Genomic DNA, 24,200 nt, shown 5'->3' on the forward strand with positions numbered 1-24,200 from the left:
CTTGAATCTGTTGGTTTGGGTCCCAGCTTCCAGAGCAGCAGAAAACAAGCTTTCTCCCTTTTCCATGGGGTAGCCCTTGAGTTATTTGAAGATGGCTCTCATATCGTTTTGCCCAGACGCTGAGGTCCAGCACTGAGGGCCTTCTGGCAGTTCCCTCATTGCGAGAAGCAAAGCTACAGGGAACCAGGCAGAGGGCCTTCTCGGTAGTGGCGCCCGCCCTGTGGAACGCCCTCCCATCAGATGTCAAAGAGATAAACAACTACCTGACATTTAGAAGACATCTGAAGGCAGCCCTGTTCAGGGAAGTTTTTAATGTGTGACATTTTAATGTATTTTTAATCTTTGTTGGAAGCTGCCCAGAGTGGCTGGGGAAACCCAGTCAGATGGGCAGGGTACAAATAATAAATTATTATTATTATTATTATTATTATTATTATTATTATTATTATCATCATCATCATCATCATCATCATCATCATCATCATATCTCCTCTCAGTCTCCTCTTTTCGAGCCCAAACATACCCAGCTCCTTCAAGCGCTCCTCATCAGGCTTGACCATCTTGGTTGCCCTCCTCTGCACACCACCCCGCTTGTCAACATCCTTCCTAAATTGTGGTGTCCAGAACTGGACACTGGACTCCAGGTGTGGTCTGACCAAGGCAGAATGTCGTTGTCCCTCCTGCCTGGGGACATGCCATATGCTGACAGCTTTCCCAGTGGTGTCATCATGGAAGGGAAGGCTATCGATGGCTTCTGACCACGATGGCTCAGAGGCAGCGAGGCTTCAGACTCCCCGTTTCTGGGGACCACAGGAGGGGAGAGGACTCATGCACTCAGATCCTACTTGCTGTTTTCCCACAGGCAACTAAGTGTTCAACCACGATGAGAAGAAGGTGCTGGACTGGATGGGCATTTGGCCTGATCCTGCAGGCTCTTACGTTCTTATCCTCAGCGTGGAGTAATGGGAAGCAGCTGCCCCTTCCTGCATTTCCAGCAGTGAGAGAGGGGGTTAAGAATGCCCTGTGTTTCCCGCCATGTCTGAGCTCTGTGCCTTTCTGTCTTTGCAGACTTCGTTTTATGGAAGGTTTAGACACTTCTTGGACATCATTGACCCCCGCACCCTCTTTGTCACTAAGGTAATGTGTGAGCGTGCGTGCCTGAGTTTGCTGGGTAGTTCTCTGGCCTCGTCTTCAAAACGATGATGGTGATTCATTTCATTTCTGTACTACTTTATATTTTTAATTTAAAGAATCCCAAAGCAGTTTACAACCCACATTAAAACATGAAATAAAACAATCTAGCACAAAACGTTACTGAAGAAAGTCACATATAAGGTATGCATTCAAAGCAACGTATTTAACAAGAAACTAAAACTTTATCTTAAAGATTTCAAAATGACACTTTACGAAGGAAATCAACTATAGAATGCACGTTTAACGTAGTAAAATTAATAAAAGATAAATCTTAAACATTTCAAGGGAGAACATTGCTGTAGGAATTCAAACATAAAATGCACATTTAAAACAGCATAATTAGCAAGAGAATCAAATATGTTCTGAAGCACGGAACATGATGCTACCATGTTCCTAGGAAATCATATGTTTTAACTATGAGCTCTGATGCCTGGCCTTGCAGAATCGACATGGAGGGAGCTCTGTGCAGGTGCCAGGAGGTATGTGGGGAGACACTTCAAGATGTGCAGAAGAACTAAACTAAACTAAACCAAACTAAACAAAAACCTGGGAAACCCCAAAAGGGTACCAGTAAGAACTGGGCACGCTTATGCCAGCTGTTTGAGGAGAAACCAGACTGGAAGGGGAACAAGCGGGGTGTGTGTGTGTGTGAATCCTGGAAGAGTCCATTGTTGTCTGGAACCTTGAACAGGAGCGACTCCACCACATGGTAACTCTTGTTGCTCTTGTTGTTCTTACATTTTATTACCTGCCCTTCACCCTAAGGACCCATGGCGGGTTATAACAATTGAAACCCAACATTAATATTGTTGGCATCCAGCTGTCTCGGGAGACAATGGAGGAGTCCGTCTTTGGGAGTGAGGTCAAACCATTGCAGGTTGCAGCCCTTGCTGTGGCTGTAGAGACTGCTATGGGACAGACATGTTTTGTTGCATCTGGGGCAGAGGAAGGCAACCGCTTGGGCTGCTGCAGTTTCTTCTCTCTGGGCTCCTCCCAGCGGTCATTTCTCTTCTGGTCACTGCTGTGGATGCAGGATCTGACTGGCTTCAGGTGTTGTCGTCATCTGAGACACAATATTACACAATATAAAAAACAATATGACATAAATACACCAAAATAACGTGGGTCCTAAAAATATACACCTCAAGTATATATTGAAGAGGGTGAAGAAATGCATATTCAGCATCCTTTGGAAGCTGTGCAATGAAGCTACCAGGGACACCTCTGTGGGGAGGGAGTCCCACAGTTCAGGGGCCACCACAGAGAAGGCCCTCTCCTCCCTGGTCACCCTCCCCAACCTCTGAAGGCAGAGGAACAACCAAAAGATGCTGATCTAAGCACCTGAGAGGGTCTGTAGGGAAGGAGGCGGTCTTCCAGGTATTTGGGGCCTGAGCCATTTAGGGCTTTGAACACCAACATGAGTACCTTAGAATCATAGAATCATAGAGTTGGAAGAGACCACAAGGGCCATCGAGTCCAACCCCCTGCCAAGCAGGAAACACCATCAGAGCACTCCTGACATATGGTTGTCAAGCCTCTGCTTAAAGACCTCCAAAGAAGGAGACTCCACCACACTCCTTGGCAGCAAATTCCACTGTCGAACAGCTCTTACTGTCAGGAAGTTCTTCCTAATGTTTAGGTGGAATCTTCTTTCTTGTAGTTTGGATCCATTGCTCCGTGTCCGCTTCTCTGGAGCAGCAGAAAACAACCTTTCTCCCTCCTCTATGTGACATCCTTTTATATATTTGAACATGGCTATCATATCACCCCTTAACCTCCTCTTCTCCAGGCTAAACATGCCCAGCTCCCTTAGCCGTTCCTCATAAGGCATCGTTTCCAGGCCTTTGACCATTTTGGTTGCCCTCCTCTGGACACGTTCCAGTTTGTCAGTGTCCTTCTTGAATTGTGGTGCCCAGAACTGGACACAGTACTCCAGGTGAAGTCTGACCACAGCAGAATACAGTGGCACTATTACTTCCCTTGATCTAGATGCTATACTCCTATTGATGCAGCCCAGAATTGCATTGGCTTTTTTAGCTGCCGCGTCACACTGTTGGCTCATGTCAAGTTTGTGGTCAACCAAGACTCCTAGATCCTTTTCACATGTACTGCTCTCAAGCCAGGTGTCGCCCATCTTGTATTTGTGCCTCTCATTTTTTTTGCCCAAGTGCAATACTTTACATTTCTCCCTGTTAAAATTCATCTTGTTTGCTTTTGCCCAGTTCTCTAATCTGTCAAGGTCGTTTTGAAGTGTGATCCTGTCCTCTGGGGTGTTAGCCACCCCTCCCAGTTTGGTGTCATCCGCAAATTTGATCAGGATGCCCTTGAGTCCATCATCTAAGTCGTTGATAAAGATGTTGAATAAGACTGGGCCCAAGACAGAACCCTGTGGCACCCCACTAGTCACTCTTCTCCAGGATGAATTGGTCTCGGGTATAAGCAGGCAGCCCAGGCAGCTGCTTTAAAGCAGGGGTGACGTGAGCTCTAAATGGAAGCCCCGCCAGTCATCTGTCTGCTGCATTTGGGACAGGGTGGAAGTTTTTGAGTCATCTTCAAGGGCAGCACCACTTGGAATGTGTTGCGGTATTCCAGTCAGGAAGTTTCCAGATCATGTACGTTTCCGAGCACAATTCAAAGTGTTGGTGCTGACCTTTAAAGCCCTAAATGGCCTCAGTCCAGTATACCTGAAGGAGCGTCTCCACCCCCATCATTCAGCCCGGACACTGAGGTCCAGCTCTGAGGGCCTTCTGGCGGTTTCCTCATTGCGAGAAGCCAAGTTACAGGAACCAGGCAGAGGGCCTTCTCGGTGGTGGCACTGCCCTGTGGAACGCCCTCCCACCAGATGTCAAAGAGAAGAACAACTACTAGACTTTTAGAAGACATCTGAAAGCAGCCCTGTTTAGGGAAGTTTTTAATGTTTGATGCTGTATTGTTTTTAATATTCAGTTGGAAGCTGCCCAAAGTGGTTGGGGAAACCCAGCCAGATGGGCGGGGTATAAATAATAAAGTATTATTATTAGTAGTAGTAGTAGTACAGTGGGCAAGGAAGCATCTCTGTCTAAAAGTGGGCAAACCAGTTGGAGCAGGAAAAAGGCCACTCCGAACCCCCTGAGCCTCCAGGGACTGCGTTGTATCTTCTCCAGCGAAAGTTCTTACTAGGAGTGTGCACTTCATGTTGGGAGATAGCACAATCATAGAGGCCTTCCTGGGTGAGAAACCTGCCAATTTACAGACAAATAGGTGCCTTTTTTGCTGGGTGCCTTTAAAAGGAGAGTGGGCGGGGGGATGGGACTTCAAGGGACTTGCTTCCCTCCCTTTTATGGGCAACAAAAGGAAATGCAAACTAGAAAGAAAGAAAGAAAGAAAGAAAGAAAGAAAGAAAGCGGCCTGCAACATTTCAGAAGGATGCGGGCAAGGGCAAAGAAGTTATGGTGAATGAAAGAAGCAGCTTCAGGCCTGTGTTGTGCTCAGTTGGCATGAAATGTTGCAGAAACCAGGTGCAAAGCTGACTTGACAGGTATGGCTGTGTAGGTAGGCGACACCGAGGCAGAATGACCTGAGTGGCCTGCGCTTTCCAGGGAAGAGCCACAAGAAGAATTAGCAGAACCGACAAGAGCAAGGCGGTACAGAAACCCAGCGTCCCCATCAAGGGAAGTCATCATGCTAGTCTATTCTGCCTTGGTCAGACCACGCCTGGAGTCCCGTGTCCCGTTCTGGGTGCCACAAGCAGGAATGTGTGCAGAGGAGAGCAGCCAAGAGAACCACGGGTCCAAAAGGCAAGCCTTATGAGGAGCGCTTGAAGGGGCTGAGTACGCTTAGCCTGGAGAAGAGGAGACCGAGAGGAGAGAGGATACTTAGAGGGCTGTCTCATGGAAGAAGGAACACACTTGTTTTCTCCTGCTCTGGAAGGTGGGACTCAGAACCTACAAGGAAGGAGATTCTGACTCCACATCAGGGAGAACTTTCTGACAGCTGTTCAACAGTGAAACTGCCTCCCTTGGGGGTTATGGACTATTCTTCCTTGGAGCCTTTTAAGCAGAGGTTGGGTGGCCATCTGTCTTGAATGCTTTAGCTGAGGGGGTTGGACTAGATGACCCATGGAGTCCCTTCCAACTTTCTATGATTCTGCGATACGTCACTGCAACATCCCTTCCTCCAAGCTCTGTGACTGCCCTGGCAAAATCATCCCCCCGATTAGAAGCTAGACCTGCCGCTCACAATAGCTGTCTCTCTCCCCACCCTGGTTTCTTCCTTCTATGGCAAGCTTTGGGAGAAATGTTTCAGTATTTGTGGACACACTTCTTAACAGAGTTTTCTCAATGTTTGGCTCTCTGAGGAGTCCCCTCCACATATTAACCAGCCTGTGAAGGTTAGACTGAGCGACACCAGCCAGGCCACCAACTGAGCTTCAGGGCTGGAGTGGGGCTTGAACCCTGGTCCTCACCCAATGCTCTTAACCACTACCCCGCTCTGGCTCTCGTGCAAGTCGCCCTCCTGCTCAGATTCAGTATTTTGCAGCTCTCTCTGCCCCTCTTCTGCCTGAACAGCTGCCTCTTTGAAGCAAGCACCCCAGAGCCTTTTCTTGCGCAGACAATTTGGCTCCTGAACTGACCATTTACTTTATGAGCGTATTAGAGTCCAATTCTCTGCGCGCCAGGTTGAGAACATCCCCGGCAGGGATTTTATTTGTGCTTCTTCCACAATTGATTGGCTTAATTTGAGAGCAGGCAGCTAAGATGGATAGGATGGGTTCCTGCGAGCCTCTTTGGGCCCCCGCCTGAGGGAACTGCAGCGGAGAAAACTGCTGTTCGGAGGGTTTAATACTGGCGATGATAGCTTCGTTTATGAAACACAAGCTGCAGTGAAATCTGTAATCAATTTTCAGGGATGTGCGCGGAAGGCGAGACGTGCTGTAGCAGGGACGCCTTGGCTTGGCCTGAGAACTGCATGAGCCTCCAGGAAGGTGAACGGGAGCAGGGGAAAGGGGACCCTCTCCCAGCCAAGGCAAATGCAGCTCCAAACCCCACACGGATCCCTTTGGGGTGAGCCCCTTGTGTGGCAACGTTTTATACGTAGGGCTGCCTCTGAGGACGGCAGAATTGAGCAGCCAGGTTGCTCCCTGGGGCAAGATGGCTTGAGCATCTTACAGTCCGACTGCACTGGCAGCCAGTTAGGTTCCGGGTCCAATTCAAAGTGCTGGTTTTGAACTATAAAGCCTTACATGGCTCAGGACTGCAATAACTGAAGGACTGCCTCTCTCCGTATGAACCTGCCTGGGTCCCGTGATCGTTTTCTCAGGCCCATCTTCAAGAGACTCTTCTGTGAGAGGTCCAGAGGGTGGCAACACGAGAACAGGGCCTTTTCTGCAGTGGCTCCCTGCTTGTGGACCGCTCTCCCCAGGAAACGCGGCAGTTGCCTTCATTATACACCTTAAAGTGCCAGCCCAGCCCGAGAGCCACTGTTGGTGGGAAGAGACAATAGTGGCACTCGAATCCTGCTTGTGGGCTTTGCAGAAAAGGCCTCTGGTTGGTTCCTCTGAGGACAGAATGCTGTTGGCCTGACCCAGCAGGCTCTCCTTATGTTCTTACGTGGCATGGCTAAGCTAGATGGGGCAACAATTTGACCCCACCAGAAGGCAGCCACCTAGGTTTCTTTGCACTCTTTGCAAACTGGTGACATCTGGCCAGGCAGCGAGAGGCCCTTGCCCACCCTACTTTCAGCAGAAGAGTGCTGCAGTGGGGTTTGGGTTTGCCTTCAAGACAGCTCCCTTGCAGAATTGCTTCCTCCCATTGGGAAAGAGTAGGCCACTCTGCCTCCTAAGAAGGATCTGGAGAATTCGGTGCTTTTCTGCATTCTTGCCGTGTGCTTTTGGGAGGCTTGTGTGTCCCATGCGGTTCAGGGGGGTGGGAGGGTCAGGGGCACGTGCAGCTGGGAGGCAGGACGTTGACCATCCACCTCCCTCTCTTCCTGTACTGCACCCGTGCCGAGACAAAGGGGCCGTTCCTTTCTTTCTGCTGCTTTGACATTTCCCCCATCCTGGTGTTAACGTGACTTAAGAGCCGGTGTCGTTAGGGAGCCTGCTTTAGCACTTAACTAGCACTTTACATCTCCAAGGTGCTGCTCAAACATTAATTAATCCTCACTGTGAGGTAGGCACTAAGTATTACATTATGTTATAATTGCACTTTGCAGTGAGTAAACTGACAAAAATTAAGGAGAAGTGCCTCGCCCAAGAAATGAGGCGGCAGCGACTGCAGAGCTGGAAGCAGAGGATTCCCCCTCAGCTGCTTTCTCCCTCCTGGTACTCTGTGGCTGTGCAGGCGTTCCCGTTCTGGAGGGCTCGTAAAGGAAATAATGGCCAGGAGAAGAAAGCCAGGAACCAGGGAGAAATAGCTGGTGGTCTCCATTGCACATGACATGTGGAAAGCAGATTGCAGTTCTCCTTCTTCCATGTAGGGTGGGGGAATGGAGAGACTGCAGGGGTTCTTGGACTCCAAATCCCAACAGGCCAGCAGCCAGCATGGCCAATGGTAAGTAAGCAAGGATGTAGTGATGTATGGACGTGAGAGCTGGACCATAAAGAAGGCTGATCGTCGAAGAATTGATGCTTTTGAATTCTGGTGCTGGAGGAGACTCTGGAGAGTCCCATGGACTGCAAGAAGATCCAACCTCTCCATTCTGAAGGAAATCAGCCCCGAGTGCTCACTGGAAGGACAGATCGTGAAGCTGAGGCTCCAAGACTTTGGCCACCTCATGAGAACAGAAGACTCCCTGGAAAAGACCCTGATGTTGGGAAAGATGGAGGGCCCAAGGAGAAGGGGACGACAGAGGACGAGATGGTGGGACAGTGTTCTGGAAGCTACCAGCATGAGTTTGACCAAACTGCAGGAGGCAGTGGAAGACAGGAGTGCCTGGTGTGCTCTGGTCCAGGGGGTCACGAAGAGTCGAACACGACTAAATGACTCAACAACAACAACAAAGCAAGGATGGGAAATGTAGTCTAGCAATGCATGGGGCCCACCCCACCGGTTCCCTACCCCTGATGTCGTGCTGGCTGGAAAAACCACAAAGAGCCCTGTGGCACACAGGAGACCAGTTGGCAATGGTGTAAGGGTTTCCAGACTGGAACCCATCTCTGTCTCACGTCACGCCAGGCTTCTGATGAAGCAGATTCTTGCAGCAGCAACAGCGTTGGCCATTGTCAGTTTTCTGATCTGGCCACGAGACTCTTGTTTGGGGTCAAGCACATTTCTTACAGCACAAGACCTCCAGGGACCAGAGCCCCCTTCGTGGGGTGGCTCATTTGGCAGTTCTGTGTAGCCACGTTGGTGCAGAGAGAGAAATCAGGGAAGGGCAGGTGAAAACGCAGAGCAAAAAACAAGGAGCACAGGCTGGACGACATCAAAGCTTGACTGCATGCAAAGTGAGCCTGGAGTCACGATTCAGCTCAGGTGACCAGAGATACTTGTGCGCTGACTAGGCTTTCTGTGGGCGAATGGCTCCTTTGCAAGGTCGTAAGTGGGATGTGAAGAGGTTTGAAGGGCTGCTGGGTCCAATCTGAAGCACCAGCGAAGGATTTGTTTGCTTATTTATTTTGTAGTTTACCTGACACAGGGCAGTTCCCCTTGGAACTTGCAATCAAGTTTGAAAACGGACCAAATTGTTAAAAACAACAAATGTACAACAATTAAACCAATTCCATACCTGAAAAAGTCAGCACCAGTTTCCATCGAGGGAAAGTGCGCTGTTCATGTGGCAGCCTTTTCTGCACATTGGCTTGGCAGGACTTTTGAGCAAATGTGCATCAGAATGCGATGCAAATCTCACTGAAATTTGTTCTCTTTCGCGGCCCGTGGTGGGTTTTTTCTTAAGTAAATGGAAGGGTTTGGGGAGTGGCCATGTACCAGACAGATTGGACCCAGATCTGAAGGCCATCTATCCCCACTGCATTGCTTTGAGCAGGGTGTTTATCTGGATGAATTGGGCTGTGCGTGCAATTTCAAAGAATCAGAGAATCGTGGAGTTGGGAAGAACCCCAAGGCCTATTTAGTCCAACCCCCTGCAATGCAGGAATCTCACCCAGAGCATCCATCTCAGAGCCACCATGCGATCGGTGCAACGGTAGTTGGATGGAGATGCCCTTTCATACACCAACATTTAATTCCAAATATCTCCCAAGGAGCAGCTCTGTGCGGGAGCTGTTTGGGGTTGTGCCGCCAGAGGGGATTCTGGACTCGAGGTACCAGATTCCTGGCTTGGTCTGGCTGCCCCTGCGACCTTCTCCCGGGGGCTAAGTCCTCCTTCCCCTCCCTCTCAGCTATGGAATCCCGGACAGATGCATAAATGAACCTGCAACTGCCCTCTTTCCCCCTTGTCGCCCTGGCAGTGCAAAACTTCCAACTTTCCGAACTGACCAAGTTCCCTGGCGCAGGCGGAAGCCGTGCCCACGTCCTGGCAGGTGTGAGACTGCAGGGCTTAAAATTAGGCCTTTAATTGCTTGTAATGAAACACTGTTGGGGTAGCTGAGGAGATCAGCGGATATTTTTGCGAAGCTAATTTGGTCCATGTGACATTTCCTTGGACAGATTGCTGCTAACGCACAGCAGGGACTGTGGCGGCTGAGCCAGCCGAGATCAGAAGGGAACAGGATGTGTCTTCGCTTGGTCTTCTCAGACAATCCCTCTGGACCACTGGCCTGAGCACGGCAGGTGCTGGAGAAGTCTGATGCCGTTTGCACAGGGGAGCCTCTTGCCTGCTGCGTGTGGGCCTCGTAGGATCATGGCCTCAAGTGGGTTCCCTTTGCCTCCCCTGGATGCTGGCCTCTGGCTCCTTCTCTTTCTCAGGGCCCCTGGAGGTGCTTATTTCGCAGGGGCCCTCCAGTGGCGCACTTACTTTTATTTACTGTATTTTTCGCTCCGTAAGACGCACTTTTTTCCTCCTAAAAAGGGGAGATGTCTGTGCGTCTTATGGAGTGAATGTGTGGTTGATCGCTGGCTCCCTTTCCGGCCCTGTCCCCTTGCCCAGGCCTCCATGGTTGAATGTTCTGCAGACGGAGGCTGTTTGTTTCCCCAGTGATATGTGACTCGCTGATTAGATTATCTGTCTGGAAACTGTAGAAACTGCTCCCTTTCCTTTCCTAAAGAAGCTGCAGAACTGTTAGTTGAACCCCATAAAAACAGGATTTTTTTCCTTTGCAAAGTAAGCTCAACAACTTTGAGCTGATCCTCAAAAATGAAGCTTTTCCCCTTTGCAAAAGAAGCTGCACAACTGTGAGCTGATCTCCCCAAAACGGGGCTTTCCCCCTTTCCTCCTCTAAAAACTAGGTGCGTCTTATGGTCAGGTGCGTCTTATGGAGCAAAAAATACGGAATTTAGTGAATTTATATGCTGCCTTGTACCCGCAGGTCTCAGGGTGGTTCACAGGTCCTACACTACACAGTTACTTGTAGTCCCTAAATTCATTAAGAGAAAGGCTACTTCAGAGCATCCTATGAATTTCTACGAAGTCCCACTTAGTTCAATGAGTCTCTCCCCAGGTGTAGGATTGCAGCCCAAGCCAGCTGTTTAAAATCTCTTAACGTACAAAAGTTGGGTATCTAGTAAACAAAACACAGTATTACAGTACACGTTTGCCGAGGAAGAGGTGCTGTCATCCACTCAAATAAAACAGAATTAGACCATCAATTAAAGCATTTCAGAAATACTGACCTTCGGGAATCTACCTAAAGCTGAATTTATCCTGGAACCTAGGTAGGAAGGACAAGAGCCCAGACCATTTTAAGGTAGAGGATTTCAACTGATAACGTTTGGTGCCCTGTGTTTTTAAAACACATACAAAATAAGACTTGTTAAATTACCCTTTCTGCATTTGTAAGAAGCAGGTTGCTTTGGGAGGGGCCACCTGTGCTTTGGACATGACTAAATGACTAAACAACAACAAGTATTTTAACTTTTTTCATGTTTGCTGTAATTTTTAATTGATTTTGGTGTTTTATCTTCTCGTAAACCGCTTTGAAGGTTGTTTTTTTGTTTTTTTACAGTCTAGCGGTATATAAATTTTATGCAATAAATAAGTAAATAAATAACGTGGTGAAGACACACACAGTTCCACAAAGGAGCCTGGTTATGGGGATGCTGGCAGCTTTTCCTTTCCATCGGTGAAAGCAGGCGAGGTGCTTGGCTGTGGAGTCGTCCGCAGCAGAGGCCTGGGAGGCTCCCGGAGGGGCCTGGCAGCTCTGATACAGCCCCCAGGCCACCTGCAGGGAGAGAAGAGGGTGATGAAAGCCCAGCACCTCCTTTCCATTGGAGGGGGAGCCCTGCTGCTGGCGAACATCGCGTCCTCGCGGCTGCTGGCACTGCCAGAACCTGGACCCCGTCCCAAAAGCAGCCCCCGGAAGTGGGAGCCCCCGCTGCTTCTTTTCAGCTCCGTCCTCTGCTGAACCTTCTCTGGTCTGGACTGGTCCTTTTTGTCCATTCGGGTTTTATTTTTGACTCTCTAGTGCCAAAGAAGGGATAAGGTAGCGTACAAACGTTTGAAGCAGAGATTGGACATGGTTTGCATGTGCCATTTGTCCTATTCAGAACGATTGGCTTTGGCCAGGGTTGTTGTTAACAGCGATGACAAAGGATTCCTCAGTTAAGGTGGGTGGGGAGGGGGGGCAGAGGACAGGGCCATTCATTTATTTGCAATCCCCCCCCCTTGATTCCATTCAGAGGAGCACAGTGTGCCATGTAGATCCCTTGCAAAGCAGAACAACTCCTGCTAGGTAATCCCAGCATCGAAAACATACCAGCAGCAAATGCAAAGAGCTCCCCGAATGCTAAGTAGACCATTCTTGTTTGCTTTGCTTTTTGTGAGGAACTGGGTCACTTCCCTCGGCTCCTTAGTTACCGTCCACTCACTTTGCCTCTCTCTCTGCATGGGCACAAACAGCACCAGAAGGATTGTCAGTCCTTCAAAATCTAGGTGTGTGTCGGGGGCAGGCTTCTGGCTTTCCTCCTACAGGTCTTGGGTCAGCTGGTCTCTTTCGCTCCCTTTTATTTCATTGCAAACTTTTCCATGCCTTTTTTTTTTTAGTTATTTTGTCTCAGGAGCTGCATCTGGTTTAAATGGGAGGAAAATATTCTCACTTTCGTGGCAGGGAAGGAAAGGGCCAGCAAGGTTCTCAGCTCCATCCCAACCCTCCCTCCTTGCGAAAATTAGAATCCAGATTTGCTACTGATGTTTCTCCTGGAAGGAAGCAACCACACTGCAGTTCATCTGGGTTATCTGGGATGCTAGCGGTGGGCCCTGGCAGCCTCATTGCCTGACCCTCCTCTCTGCATGTGCATGGGTGCAAATTGGAGGTTTCTCTGGCGACTGCTGTCCAGCGGCCTTGGAGGCGATGCTCTCCCCATGCTCAGCACTCAACTCCAAGCCCTGAACCTGATCCAACTCCCAACGGGGAGCCCCTGCAGCCTCCAACTCAGTGCCCAGATCACTGCGGCATCCAGGGGGTCCCAACAGTGCCCCCTCTGCCCTTCTTCCTCTTGACTGTTGTGGCTGCCCTTCAGGAACTCGTCTGCAGGGGCAGAGCCTGTTATTTGGAGTGCCAAAGAAGCACTGCTTAATTCCCTCCTGCATTCCTTCTAGGAAGCTGATCTCCCCGGCCGGCACGGAACTGGAATATTGCTGTATGTCTGGGTACAATGTGCTTGGCATGTCGCTTCTGCGGATTAGTCTTCGATTAGTCTTCCTTCAAAGAAAGGCTCAACAACTTGTGGTGCTAATCTCCGAAGGATTTGCCCCCAAGGTTGCGGTGGCCTCGGAAGGCAGGAGGACTCTCGGAGGGGTCCGTCTTTGCCACAAACAGGGTGGAACGGATTCCTGATGCCCACGTGCCCTCCTTGCCCTAGCCCCCCCCATTTAGTGTGGGAACCCCATTCTGGAGCCTAGCGAGCATTGCATTGCAGGGGGCTGGAGTAGATGACCCCAGGAGTCCCTCCCAGTTCTGTGATTCTGCGCTTCTTGTGGGCAGAGTGACATCGCACAGGACCAAAGGTCCGCTTAGGAGGTGCCAGAGGGAGGCGGAAACGGCAACCAGCGTGTGGCTTCTGGCTCTTGCCAGAGGAACTAAACAACTTGTAGAAGACATCTGAAGGCAGCCCTGTATCAGGAAGTTTTTAATGTATGGTGCTTTATTCTGTCTTAATAATAATAATAATAATAATAATAAATTTTATACCCTGCCCTCCCCAGCCAAGACCAGGCTCAGGGCGGCTAACACCAGATATAAAACAATTGATTGAAATACAACTTAAAAACAAGATTAAAATACGACATTGAAACATCAAATGCAGCCTCATTTCAGTAGGAATTCAAATCAAAAACCTTTGGGCTGATGAAAACGTCAAGTCATTGCCAAGGCCAACTATCCAGACTGGTCCTACATGGGCCAGAAAAAAGCCAAGGAAGTCCCCAACTAGGAGTTCCATCACAGAAAGAGAAAGAAAAAAGGAAAGAGGGGGAGGGGGATCAAGTTGATTCCAAGCCAAAGGCCAGGTGGAGCAACTCTGTCTTACAGGCCCTGCAGAAAGAAATCAGATCCTGCAGGGCCCTGGTCTCATGAGACAGAGCGTTCCACCAGGCCGGAGCCAGTGTTGAAAAGGCCCCAGCTCTGGTTGAGGCTCATCTGACTTCCTTAGGGCGCCGGACCTCTAGGGTGTTGCTATTTATGGACCTTAAGGTCCTCTGTGGGGCATATCAGGAGAGGCAGTCCCATAGGTACGAGGCTCCCAGGGTGTGATATTTTAGATAGTCAGCCGCCCAGAGTGGTTGGGGAAACCCAGCTAGATGGGATGATGAGCTGCTTGTGCGTAAAATCCTAGTCCCTCAGAGTTTGGTTAAGTCCGCAAACCTCTGTCTGTAACGGAGCCCCTTAAGCATGGCTCCGTCAGTCGCTGGCAGATTCCGACAGTGGCTGCTTACGGAACCTCTTCCAACATAAAAGCTCCTTGACGGAAACGCGTCTTCTGGACTCACGGCGTGACAGTTTCCGGCGCGGAGTGGGTGTCCCTATAGGAGGTCCTGAAACCTCCCCACTGCCTTCGCTGGAAGTGTCTCTGAGCCATCCCTCCCGCTCACTTTCCCTCGGAGCTCCTTCTCTCCCCCTGCTGGTTCCCTCTTCAGCTGCTGAGTCTCTCCCAACCTGTGTGAGCCCTTTCACCTCCTGTCCCTCCGATGGCAGTTCCCTGACACCCAGCTAGATGGGTGGGGTATAAACATAAATATATGTTGTTGTTGTTGTTGTTGTTGTTGTTGCTGCTGCCAGCTTCACTGGAATGTTCTGGCTCTTGGCATGAAAACTCTGCCTTGCTCAAAGGTCCAGCAAGGCTTGGATTCTGGGCTAACGCTTAATGGCACCCGTACGCAGTGAGCAAGATGCCATAAGGACACTGGTCCTTTTCATGGGACGGAATGACCTGTGGTCTCCTGGCTGCCACCTCTTTGCTCTTCCAAGGCACGCTTTGGGTGTCCAGGTGAGCCAGTCAGCGTAGACCAAGGGAAGCTTTCCTATGACTTCCATCACCCTGGATCATGGCCGGCTCTTCCTATGTTCTTTCATTTGAAATTCCACCAAAGGTTGGGCCAAACATCTTCCAGAAGGCTTTCCACATTGCTTCCTGGGCTGACAGACTGGGCCTCACCATTACCCCAGTGCAATGTGGCCTGAGGGTTATGTTCCTTGGTATTTTATGTCCAGTAATGGTTTTTATATTTTATATATCCTGTATTTATTAAGAGCAGGTATCACCTTTCCCTTACATGCAGCAGTGCTGAAGGTGGTTTACAAAGGGCATGCATTTTGTGTTGTATTTTGTTTCTTTTTTTTAAATAAATATTTTTTTATTAATTTTCCATTTTTAACAATATTATAACATCATATCCCCCTTATAAATTCATAACTCTGCCGAGCATTTGACTTCCCTCCATTCCGTCATCTGGTTTTTATAAATCACATCTTACATCCACACATTTATACCGTCTAAATTATACATTTATCTTAAATTATTTAAAACTTAAAGCATTAGTAGAAAGTTTCTTCTATTAAACATTGCGAACTTTATCGCAGTCCAGCTAGTGTCTTTATGTGTTTGCAATGTTTGTCTATATATTGAATAAATTTACTCCACTCTGCTTGCTCACTCTGGTTTTGGATATTCCCCGTCAGCTTTGCCAATTCCGCATAGTCCATCATCTTCGTCTGCCATTCTTCTACCATTGTGCCCTGTGGTTTATTAATGGAGGGCGGTATATAAATTTAATAAATAATAAGTAGATCTATTGAAATCAGTGAGCCTAACTTAGTCAAGTTCATTACTTTCAGTGGGTCTGTTCTGAGTAAAACCTACTCAAGTGCCACCCATCATAATTAATAGCCACTGTGATCCATGCGATGGTCACCTCCAGACTGGATTATTGTAACTCGTTCTACGTGGGGCTTCCCTTGAGACTGACCCAGAAACTCCAGCGGGTACAGAATGCCGTGGAGAGACTCCTTATGGGGTCCTCGCTGTGGGATCACATTCACCCGGTGCTATACCAGCTGCACTGGCTCCCGGTGGAGTACAGGATCAGGTTTAAGGTGCTGGTTTTGACCTTTAAAGCCCTATACGGCCTAGGACCCTCGTACCTACGGGACCGCCTCTCCTGGTATGTCCCATGGAGGACCTTACGGTCTTCAAACAAAAACACCTTGGAGGTCCCAGGCCTCAGAGAGGTTAGGCTGGCCTCAACTAGAGCCAGGGCTTTTTCAGCCGTGGCCCCGATCTGGTGGAACGCTCTGTCACAAGAGACTAGGGCCCTGCGGGACTTGACATCTTTCCGCGGGGCCTGCAAGACGGAGCTGTTCCACCAGGCCTTTGGCCAAGGCACAGTCTGACCCCCTCCTTTGGCAATCCTCATAGAACTCTAGCCCAATTAATCCATTAATCTGATTTGAACCGATTTTATAATGAAACGATTTTAGAATGTAGTATCATTTTACTGTTGTTAGCCGCTCTGAGCCTGGCTTCGGCTGGGGAGGGCGGGATATAAATAACATTTTATTATTTTATTATTATTATTATAATAACACAATTTATAAAGCTCAAAACTAAACTAGTAAGAAAAACAACTGGAGAGCCTTGGTGACTCATTGCATGAGGTGCCTGATAAATAGTGGACCCATGTAAACCCCACAGCTCAGCCAGGCCCCTTGGCTTGCTGAAGAAGAATCGTTTTGACATGGGATTGATAGGCTATCGGGGGGGGGGGGCAAGCACATCTCCTGGGGCAGAAGGTTTCACAGTTTGGGCACCTTGACAGAGAGGGACCCACTCCTATGTGGGTCTTGGAAAAGAGCCCCACCACCACCACCACCAATGACCTGAATGGGTGGAGGAGACCATTATTCGCCATGTATTCTCCTTCTGCGTGGTGTCCTTCCTTCAGTGTTCTGGGGTGATGGATCATTTGCAAATGTACAGCATCCCTCTCCTCTCCTGTCTCCAAGACGAGATCTCCTACCTGAGATCTTCTCCCAGTTTTACCTAATTTGGTTTGCCAATAATCCGGAGTCTGAATCGGGGCCTTCTGTGTGGTGGCCTCAGCAGCGTTGCATTTTCTCCTGCACAGTGCCCTGTTTTTGCAGAAGGTGAGCGAAAGGGAAAGGGCCAAAGTGCGGTGGCAGACCACAGGGACGGGGTACCGAGGGACCATTGCTCCGACTTGGTATAAACTAACGCCCTGTGTTCAGAATCTCAGTTTTTTCTATAACTAGCTTTCAGGAGGATGTGATAGCACTAGATGCATTGCCGTTTATCGTTTTGGTCTGATGAAAAGCCAGCAGGGAATTTCTTAGGCTAGTGAGCGCGTTGGCTGGGTGGGGAGTTGGGAGGGGTCTCCTCTTATTAGCTCTCTAAAAAGCCCCCTCTTTGCTGCACCTCCAGCTCTCAGGTTGGCACCCTGTTCTGCAGTTTCCCAAGCAAACTGCAAAGCCGCCTTTGATGTTGCAATGAAAAAGGAAGAAAGAGATCTCCGTGCAATTATTGGGAGCCTGAGGAAGGAGCAAGCTGGGTGGCAGAACGCGAAGTGAAGGTCTCCTCCTCCTCCTCCTCCTCCTCCTGCGGGGCTCCAGTAGCCAAAACCTTTGGAGCCAACTGGATTCTTTTTCCGAAAAGGCCTTTTCTTCAAAACTTGCAGTAAACTTTGATAGAGCAACAGCAGTGTTCAAACTTGAACTTTGGTGTTGCATCTTTTTTTTACATTTAGCAATGTGACTGAGGCAAGGTTTGCATTCTCACTCTGTTTAATTCAAGAAGAACCACTTTGAATCTCTGGCTGGATGAAGGAGAGGAGGGGACAGGAGGACTTCTCAGGAGATCACGTTGCCCACCTACTACCCTTGAGGCTGTCAGGGCAGACGGACCTCTTGATAATTGTATATGACCGCATGGCATTTCCCCCACGGAAACCAGGCAGGCACCTGACAGGCCTGATGTTGCTTCACTTGCTGGAAATGGATTGGTTTCGCCAAGCATTTTTAGCTAATTAATTTGATTCAGTGTTGGTCATTTCTTCCATATGTTATGATTCTAGAATTTAAAGTTTTATGATGTTTTAATGATTTTACTGCATATCACCTTGATTTTTTTTTTAATGAGTTGGTTTATTAAGATTCTTATAAACTAACAGACAGACAAGTGAAAATACTTGGGTCGTTTTGCACAACTTACGTAATTTCTTCCAATAACAGAACTTTTCTTGCTGTAAAACATATATCTAATTTTCTAGGACCTGAGGGAGATTTTTCCGGAACTGTGTAACTGAGGTCTTCCTTGGGCCTGGGGGGTGATTTTAGTATCTTAAACTGGCCCCCTCCACTCCCACGCCTTTCCCCAAAGGGCTTCCTGTCCTGCCAGTCCAGCTCTTGTGCACCTGCAGGAGGAGCTGGCATTCCCAGGGTCCCCTTTCCTAGTCCACCTGGTTGCAGAGAGCATCCTGCCTGTGAGACGGCCAAAGCCACAACCAGACCTTGAGGACAGAAAATTCGCAGTTTTAAAATTCAGCGAAGTGACTGTGCTGTCTTGGCCAACTGGTGCCCCTGGGTAGTTTCTTGACACCTGGTGTGAGCTGTAGCCCCCCGCCCCCTTTGTGGAATAGTTGCTGCTGACTCTCACCTCTGCTTGTTGTTTGTGTGCAGAGTCGTCTTAAAGAAGCTGTGCAGTTGCTGGAGGATTATAAACATGGGACTCTGCCCCCAGGAGTCACCAACAAAGAGGTAAATCTTTGTACATGCATGAATCTTTGTACAAGCTTTGCATAAGCATAAGAACCTACTGATCTGCTGCTATAAGTTCCATGGCCAAAATGGGGTCTGTGCTCTACAGGCGCGTCTGCAACTTTGAGGGTCAGGTGCACATCAGATGTGCTCCCTTCTGCATCGGAAACCCATAATTTAGATCGAGACAAAGATGCATCTAGCCTAGAGCCAAATATTCTCCTCTGTGCATTCTGATATTGAATATTTTCTGTATCCTACTTCACACATCACTCCAAGCCCCGTGGTATGTTTAACCCAGCCTAGAAGGCCAACCATGGTTGGTTTCCCGACAAAAACCGCATTGTGACGCCATGGTTTGTTGATTTATGGACCATGGCTTGTTTTCACTACTGCTTGGCATTGTATCTGAAGCAAACAAGCTTGCTTAACCCTGGTTTGTTTGGCTACTCCAGACGCTCCTCAAGCCACAAAGGTGTAAGGCAAAACATAGAAGCTTTGGAGGAACCGAGCTGTGGGGCTTATAGAATCGTCCGTGAGACAACATGTGGCTTGTGGAAGAAAACCTGGTTAAAACGGCACTATCTGTGTACGCATCCAGCCTCTGAATATTTGCCAGATATTAATTGGGTGTTTTAATATGTGATGTTCATTGATGCTGGACTTTAGTGTTTGAAATTTCACACTTTATTTGACAGCTGACATGCAGTGGTATTTAATGTTTTGACAGTGTTTGTCAGGTTATGAAGTTTCATTTTTGACAGCTGCCAGAATCCAAACAATCAAAAGATGCCAAGAAGTCTATAAAGCATTTGAGTTCTGAGTTCTGAGGTAAAGAAAACCAGATTCACAATTTGATTCAAGCACTGGACATTTCTGGGGATCCCAAGTTTCTGCCAGATTTTGTTTCGGCACCCTCACATGCAGCCCAATGCCCTTAGGAGCTTGACAGTCCCCAACACCTGGGAAACAGCAGTGCGCTGCCTCTGAATTTGGAGGCTCAATTTTCAGCTCTCATGACGACCGGCCTTCGCAAGCCTTTCCTCTATTGCTCTGTTTAATCCTCTTGAAACTGGTGCTCACCCTCATCTCTTGTGGCAGAGAACCATGGCATAGTTGTCCAGGGGTGTGAACAAACTTGGTGCAAGCGCAGCTTCGCAGTCAGAGGGGTCTATATCTTTCACTGTGTGCTGCCTGCCCCCTGTGCCCATCTCTATGGCGCCAGGGGTGCATGGTTTGGATTTCCATCCATGGGTAGTCTAGACATAACAAGTTGTTGCAGAGAGCATCTGGGAGGGGAGACACATCCTTTCACTTTGCTGCGGCTGGGCTGGGATTTGAACTTGGGTTTCTTGTGTCCACAACCAACGCTTTGTCCAGTGACCCCCCCATTGGCTGTGACCACATATGTTTTGGAGCAGAGTTATTTTCCTCTACAGGAGAGGCTCAAGCCCAAAGATTGACCTGCCCACTCCCCAGTTCATGGTTCAGCCAGTTCAGGGTTCTTCACTACTGTGGCCAGGAAGGCCTCGTTCAGACAACTTTTGGACAACTGGGATAGAGAATGTTTGCACGAAAATCCTCTGCACCCTCCTGGGTGGGCATCACCACTGAATCGGCTGTGTAGAGGCAGCAGGTTTGTGTTAGGATATTTCCGTTCCACCTTAAAAGGGAGCAGGCTTTTGTAAGTTACAGAGTCTGCGCATGTCCTGTTCACAGGATGTTTATGTTGCTGATATTCCTTTCGTTTTCAGTCGGCTCAGAGACGCTGACAGAATGGACGTGTTTTCTTTTGTTCTGTTCATGTTCTAATAAAGTCTGTAAAATTATGCTCTTCTGCGGTGCAAGCTTTTGGCTGTGTTTCTGCTGATAAACAGTGTACACAAGCCTGGAATGTGGCTAGGAATTTCCAAAGGCTTCGTGTCGCTAACTGCTGGATCTGCCTGTTTACGGAAGATCGATGATCGTCCAGAACTCCGGCTTGGGGGCTCATGATGGACACTATCTCCCTGGCAGATTCCCAACAACAAGCCCTTGTTCAGCCTAACCTACCTGAATGTTGGGAAGAGGCCTCTTTGTCCCAGAAAGAAGGGCTACAGGAGCAGGGAAGAATTGGGGTGGGTGGGAAATGGAGACTTTGCCCGTGGGATGCGGGTGGCAGTTACGCGACGCCAGCTCTGCGCTTGGCGAGTGTCAAGGAGCACTGCCAGGAATGGTGCTGGGTGGCGGCTGTGAGCCAGTAGGCTGGGAGGGAAAGTGCCTTGCTGGCAGATGGGCTAATAAGTGTCTGGCATGTGTCAAAAGCGCAGAGCAGCTGGTGTTTGGGGAAGGCCCCATTGCAGGAGGGGTCTGCTGCTAGCGGGCATTGGTCCCTTTCTTCCACTTGCATCTCCCCCCCCCCAATACTTCCAGATGACCCATCTGGCCTCTCCTGGTCCCGTGAAGGTGTGCATGGGGCCAGGTGGGCCACAGCACCACAGAGAGCGCACCGTGAGCAGTTTGTTCCCACAAGCGTTGGGAGTGACCAGAGACCTTTGAGCGCCTGCCCTCAACTCTGCTCCCTTGGTTGGAGAGCGACCGCCTCCAAAAGAGGCAGCCATTGAGCTCTTCTCTGGCCCTTCCTCTACCAGATGAGCTATTATGGGGGATGTAAGTGAGCAGAAGAACGCTGGGCTCCTCCAACTCTTTAGTCCATGATGGTGATGACGACAATGACTTGATAGTCACTTTGTTACCCAAAGGTCTCCAAGAGACTTGCAGCACCTGTAAAAACATAAGCATAGACACAGTGTACTATTTTTAAAAAAATCACACAAAACCTACCATTCATTAAAATGTTTTTACACTATGCAAAAACAGAACCACAGGAAGCTTAGGCAGTGCACTGCTAATGCGCAGAGCAAGGATCTGTTGCATTCTTCTTGTGGCTCCGTATAATGTGATGTACAGCGGCAGGGTTAAATAAATAAATGAAGTAATCCATCCACAGAACAGATCAAAACTTAGCGGTGGCGGGCCACTCAGCAACGGCGTGGAAGCAACTGTGGCAAACCACAGTTGTTTCTCCAGCTAGGTAGTCATAGCTACTGGAAAAGATGATCCGAAGTGCTTAGAAGGGATTGTTTGTGTCGCAAAAGTGCACTGCAGTTAAGTGTATTTGATTCATTCTTAACTAGGAATGCTCAGTTCTGTCTGTCCCCATCTCAGCACTTCACATGGTTGCCTCCTCTGCGCTGAAATGCCAGATGATGAGGCGGAGGGGAAGAAGGGGCAGCGTTTCTGAGTCCTCCCATTTCTCTCTCTTTTTTTAAAAATATTTTTATTCACTTTTCAATACAAAATTATACAGTCCATACAATTTAGTTACATCCCATTTCTGCTTGTTGACTTCCCTCAACCCATCTGATATTCCTTCGTTTCCTTACTTTCTCCACATTTCTAAAATTATAATTACATTACTATTATTTAATTTCCCTTATTTTTAATATTATTCTGACATTTCTTTTCACAGAGCTTAATTAAAACTTACAAACGTTATCTGATTGTCACTTATTTTTTGCATATACTCTGCAAATTTCTTCCAGTCTTCTGTAAATCTCTGATCTTGTCGATTTCAGATCCTTCCTGTCAGTCTATCAAGTTCTGCATAGTCCATCATTTTCATTCTCCATTCTTCTTTCGCTGGTAGCTCCTCTTGTTTCCAGAGTCTTCCCGTTTCTCAAAGTGTGTGTCTGGCTGACCGGTCATTTGTCAGGGATTCTTTAGCTGTGATTCCTGGGTTGGAATCTACAATTCTTTGATTTGATGGCATTGCTCCCCCATGTCCTACCCAAGCCACCTGGGATGTGATGCTGGGGGCAAGGAGGGACTGTTCTGGGCTGGGCAGCGCTACTGTCTTTGCATCCTGCTTGCGGGAGCTTCCAGGACGCATCTGCTGCAGAAGAAGAAGAAGAAGAAGAAGAAGAAGAAGAAGAGGAGGAGTTTCGATTTGATACCCTGCTTTATCACTACCCTAAGGAGTCTCAAAGCGGCTAACAATCTCCTTTCCCTTCCTCCCCCACAACAAACACTCTGTGAGGTGAGTGGGGCTGAGAGACTTCAGAGAAGTGTGACTGGCCCAAGGTCACCCAGCAGCTGCAGGTGGAGGAGCGGAGACGCGAACCCGGTTCCCCAGACTACGTGACTACCGCTCTTAACCACTACACCACACTGGCACAGTGCAGTGCAGACACAGTTCTCAAACAGAGGGGCCCCTGGTCTGACCTGGCAGAAGTTGCCTGACTTCCCTCCTTGGCTGTTGGTTCCTGGCTGCTTTGGGGGGCTTGAGCATGCTTGGGCAGCCCTCCTCAGCCAGGCCAGCTTGGGATGTGGAGCTGCAGGACAGGCCCCAGAGCTCATTAATGACAGAAATTAATGGGGGGGGGGGAGGCACCAGGCTCCTCTGCTGTGGAACCAGTGATGAATGTCCAGCGAACAGCTTGCTGAGGAAGAGGTGTTACCCAATTCCTCCTCCGCTGAAGGCTGCTCATCGGAGCTCGTCCTTGTGTGCCGCTAATGATGGTAACAGGCTGTCGGCCCCCATCGCCAAGGTTTCCCAGCACTGCGTGGGTTGCCGTGGGGAGGAGGAAGTCGGCAGGGCCTGGGCTGCCTCCGGGGCTGCGGGGGCAACTTCTCGGCTCTCCTGCTCAGTTCCAGCTTGTCGTGATCCCTGCTTAGCAGAGCATACAGAAAGCGTGACGCTGCAGCCTCCACTAACCTGGCCCCTTCCAGGTTTTGGGGGCTGAATCTCCCATCGCTTGGAGGGTCAGGTGGCCATTTCTGAACCCAGGTAGCCCGATCAGTTTTGTCAACTGATGGGTAACCTCCAGGTTGGACTACTGTAGTGTTCTGTTTGTAGGGCTGCCCCTGAGGTTGACCCGGGTGGCGTGGCTAGAGCAAAATCCCTGTCTTGGCTGCTCCCTGGAGCAGACTCCACTACGCCTCTGCTGGAAGGATTGCATGGGCTGCCAATCTGCTGGACCTGGTGTACGGAGCCCCAGTTTGGGAGCACAGGTTACCTACTAAGTTAATTTGTTTGTGAAGCTTGAGAACTCAGAGGAAGCGCTGAATAGATGTCGCTCTTGTTTAAAGAGAGAGTGAGCAGAAATGACAGCAGACTTTGAAACCTCCTACCAAACCTCCACGGTCCCCTCCTAGGAGTTTCCCCCTTTGTGGAGGAAGTTTGGAGCTTGTTTTCCAGCCGGCCCAAAGGACCCGCAAGATCAGAGGAGCCACCAAGCATGGCACGTTGAGACATCCTGATAGAGAAGCCTGTGTCTGGATGGACCAGCTGCCTAGGGCTAAGTTTCTAGGGCTCTCTGGCTTGCAGCTCAGCTTCTTGGCTCTGTGGAGATGCCTGTGAGGCTGGGAACAGGGCCCCTTCTCCCCCCAGTAATAATTTTGGGGGTATTCTCCTCTTCCTTCTGAAAGACAAGGAAGAGGCGACATGATAGAAAGCTTTTATCCCCCTCCCATAAGACTAGAACTCAGAATGTCGGAAGCTTCAGGGCAGATAAAAGAAACGACTTCTTCATGCAGTGCATTGTTAAACTATGGAACTCCCTCCCCCAGGAGTTGCTCTTGTGCTGGAATCCTGCTTGGGGTTTTCCAAGAAGAGGCATTTGGTTGGCCACTGTACAAACAGGAGGCTGGGCTTGAGGAGCCCTCT

General features: G+C 49.1%; 1 protein-coding gene across 2 annotated transcripts in view; it reads left to right on the forward strand.

The window, feature by feature from the left end:
* SFXN5 (sideroflexin 5) overlaps nucleotides 1-24,200 on the forward strand; it is a 92,053-nt gene that overhangs the window by 5,886 nt on the left and 61,967 nt on the right. For both annotated transcript variants that reach the window (XM_083458996.1, XM_083458997.1), the window contains exons 2-3: nucleotides 1,069-1,137; nucleotides 18,416-18,493. In XM_083458996.1, coding sequence (XP_083315122.1) covers nucleotides 1,069-1,137; nucleotides 18,416-18,493 — 147 coding nt within the window. The remainder of the gene's footprint in view (nucleotides 1-1,068; nucleotides 1,138-18,415; nucleotides 18,494-24,200) is intronic.

The sequence above is a fragment of the Podarcis liolepis genome (genome assembly GCF_965112155.1).
Source record: "Podarcis liolepis genome assembly, chromosome: 9".
Classification (NCBI taxonomy): Eukaryota; Metazoa; Chordata; class Lepidosauria; order Squamata; family Lacertidae; genus Podarcis; species Podarcis liolepis.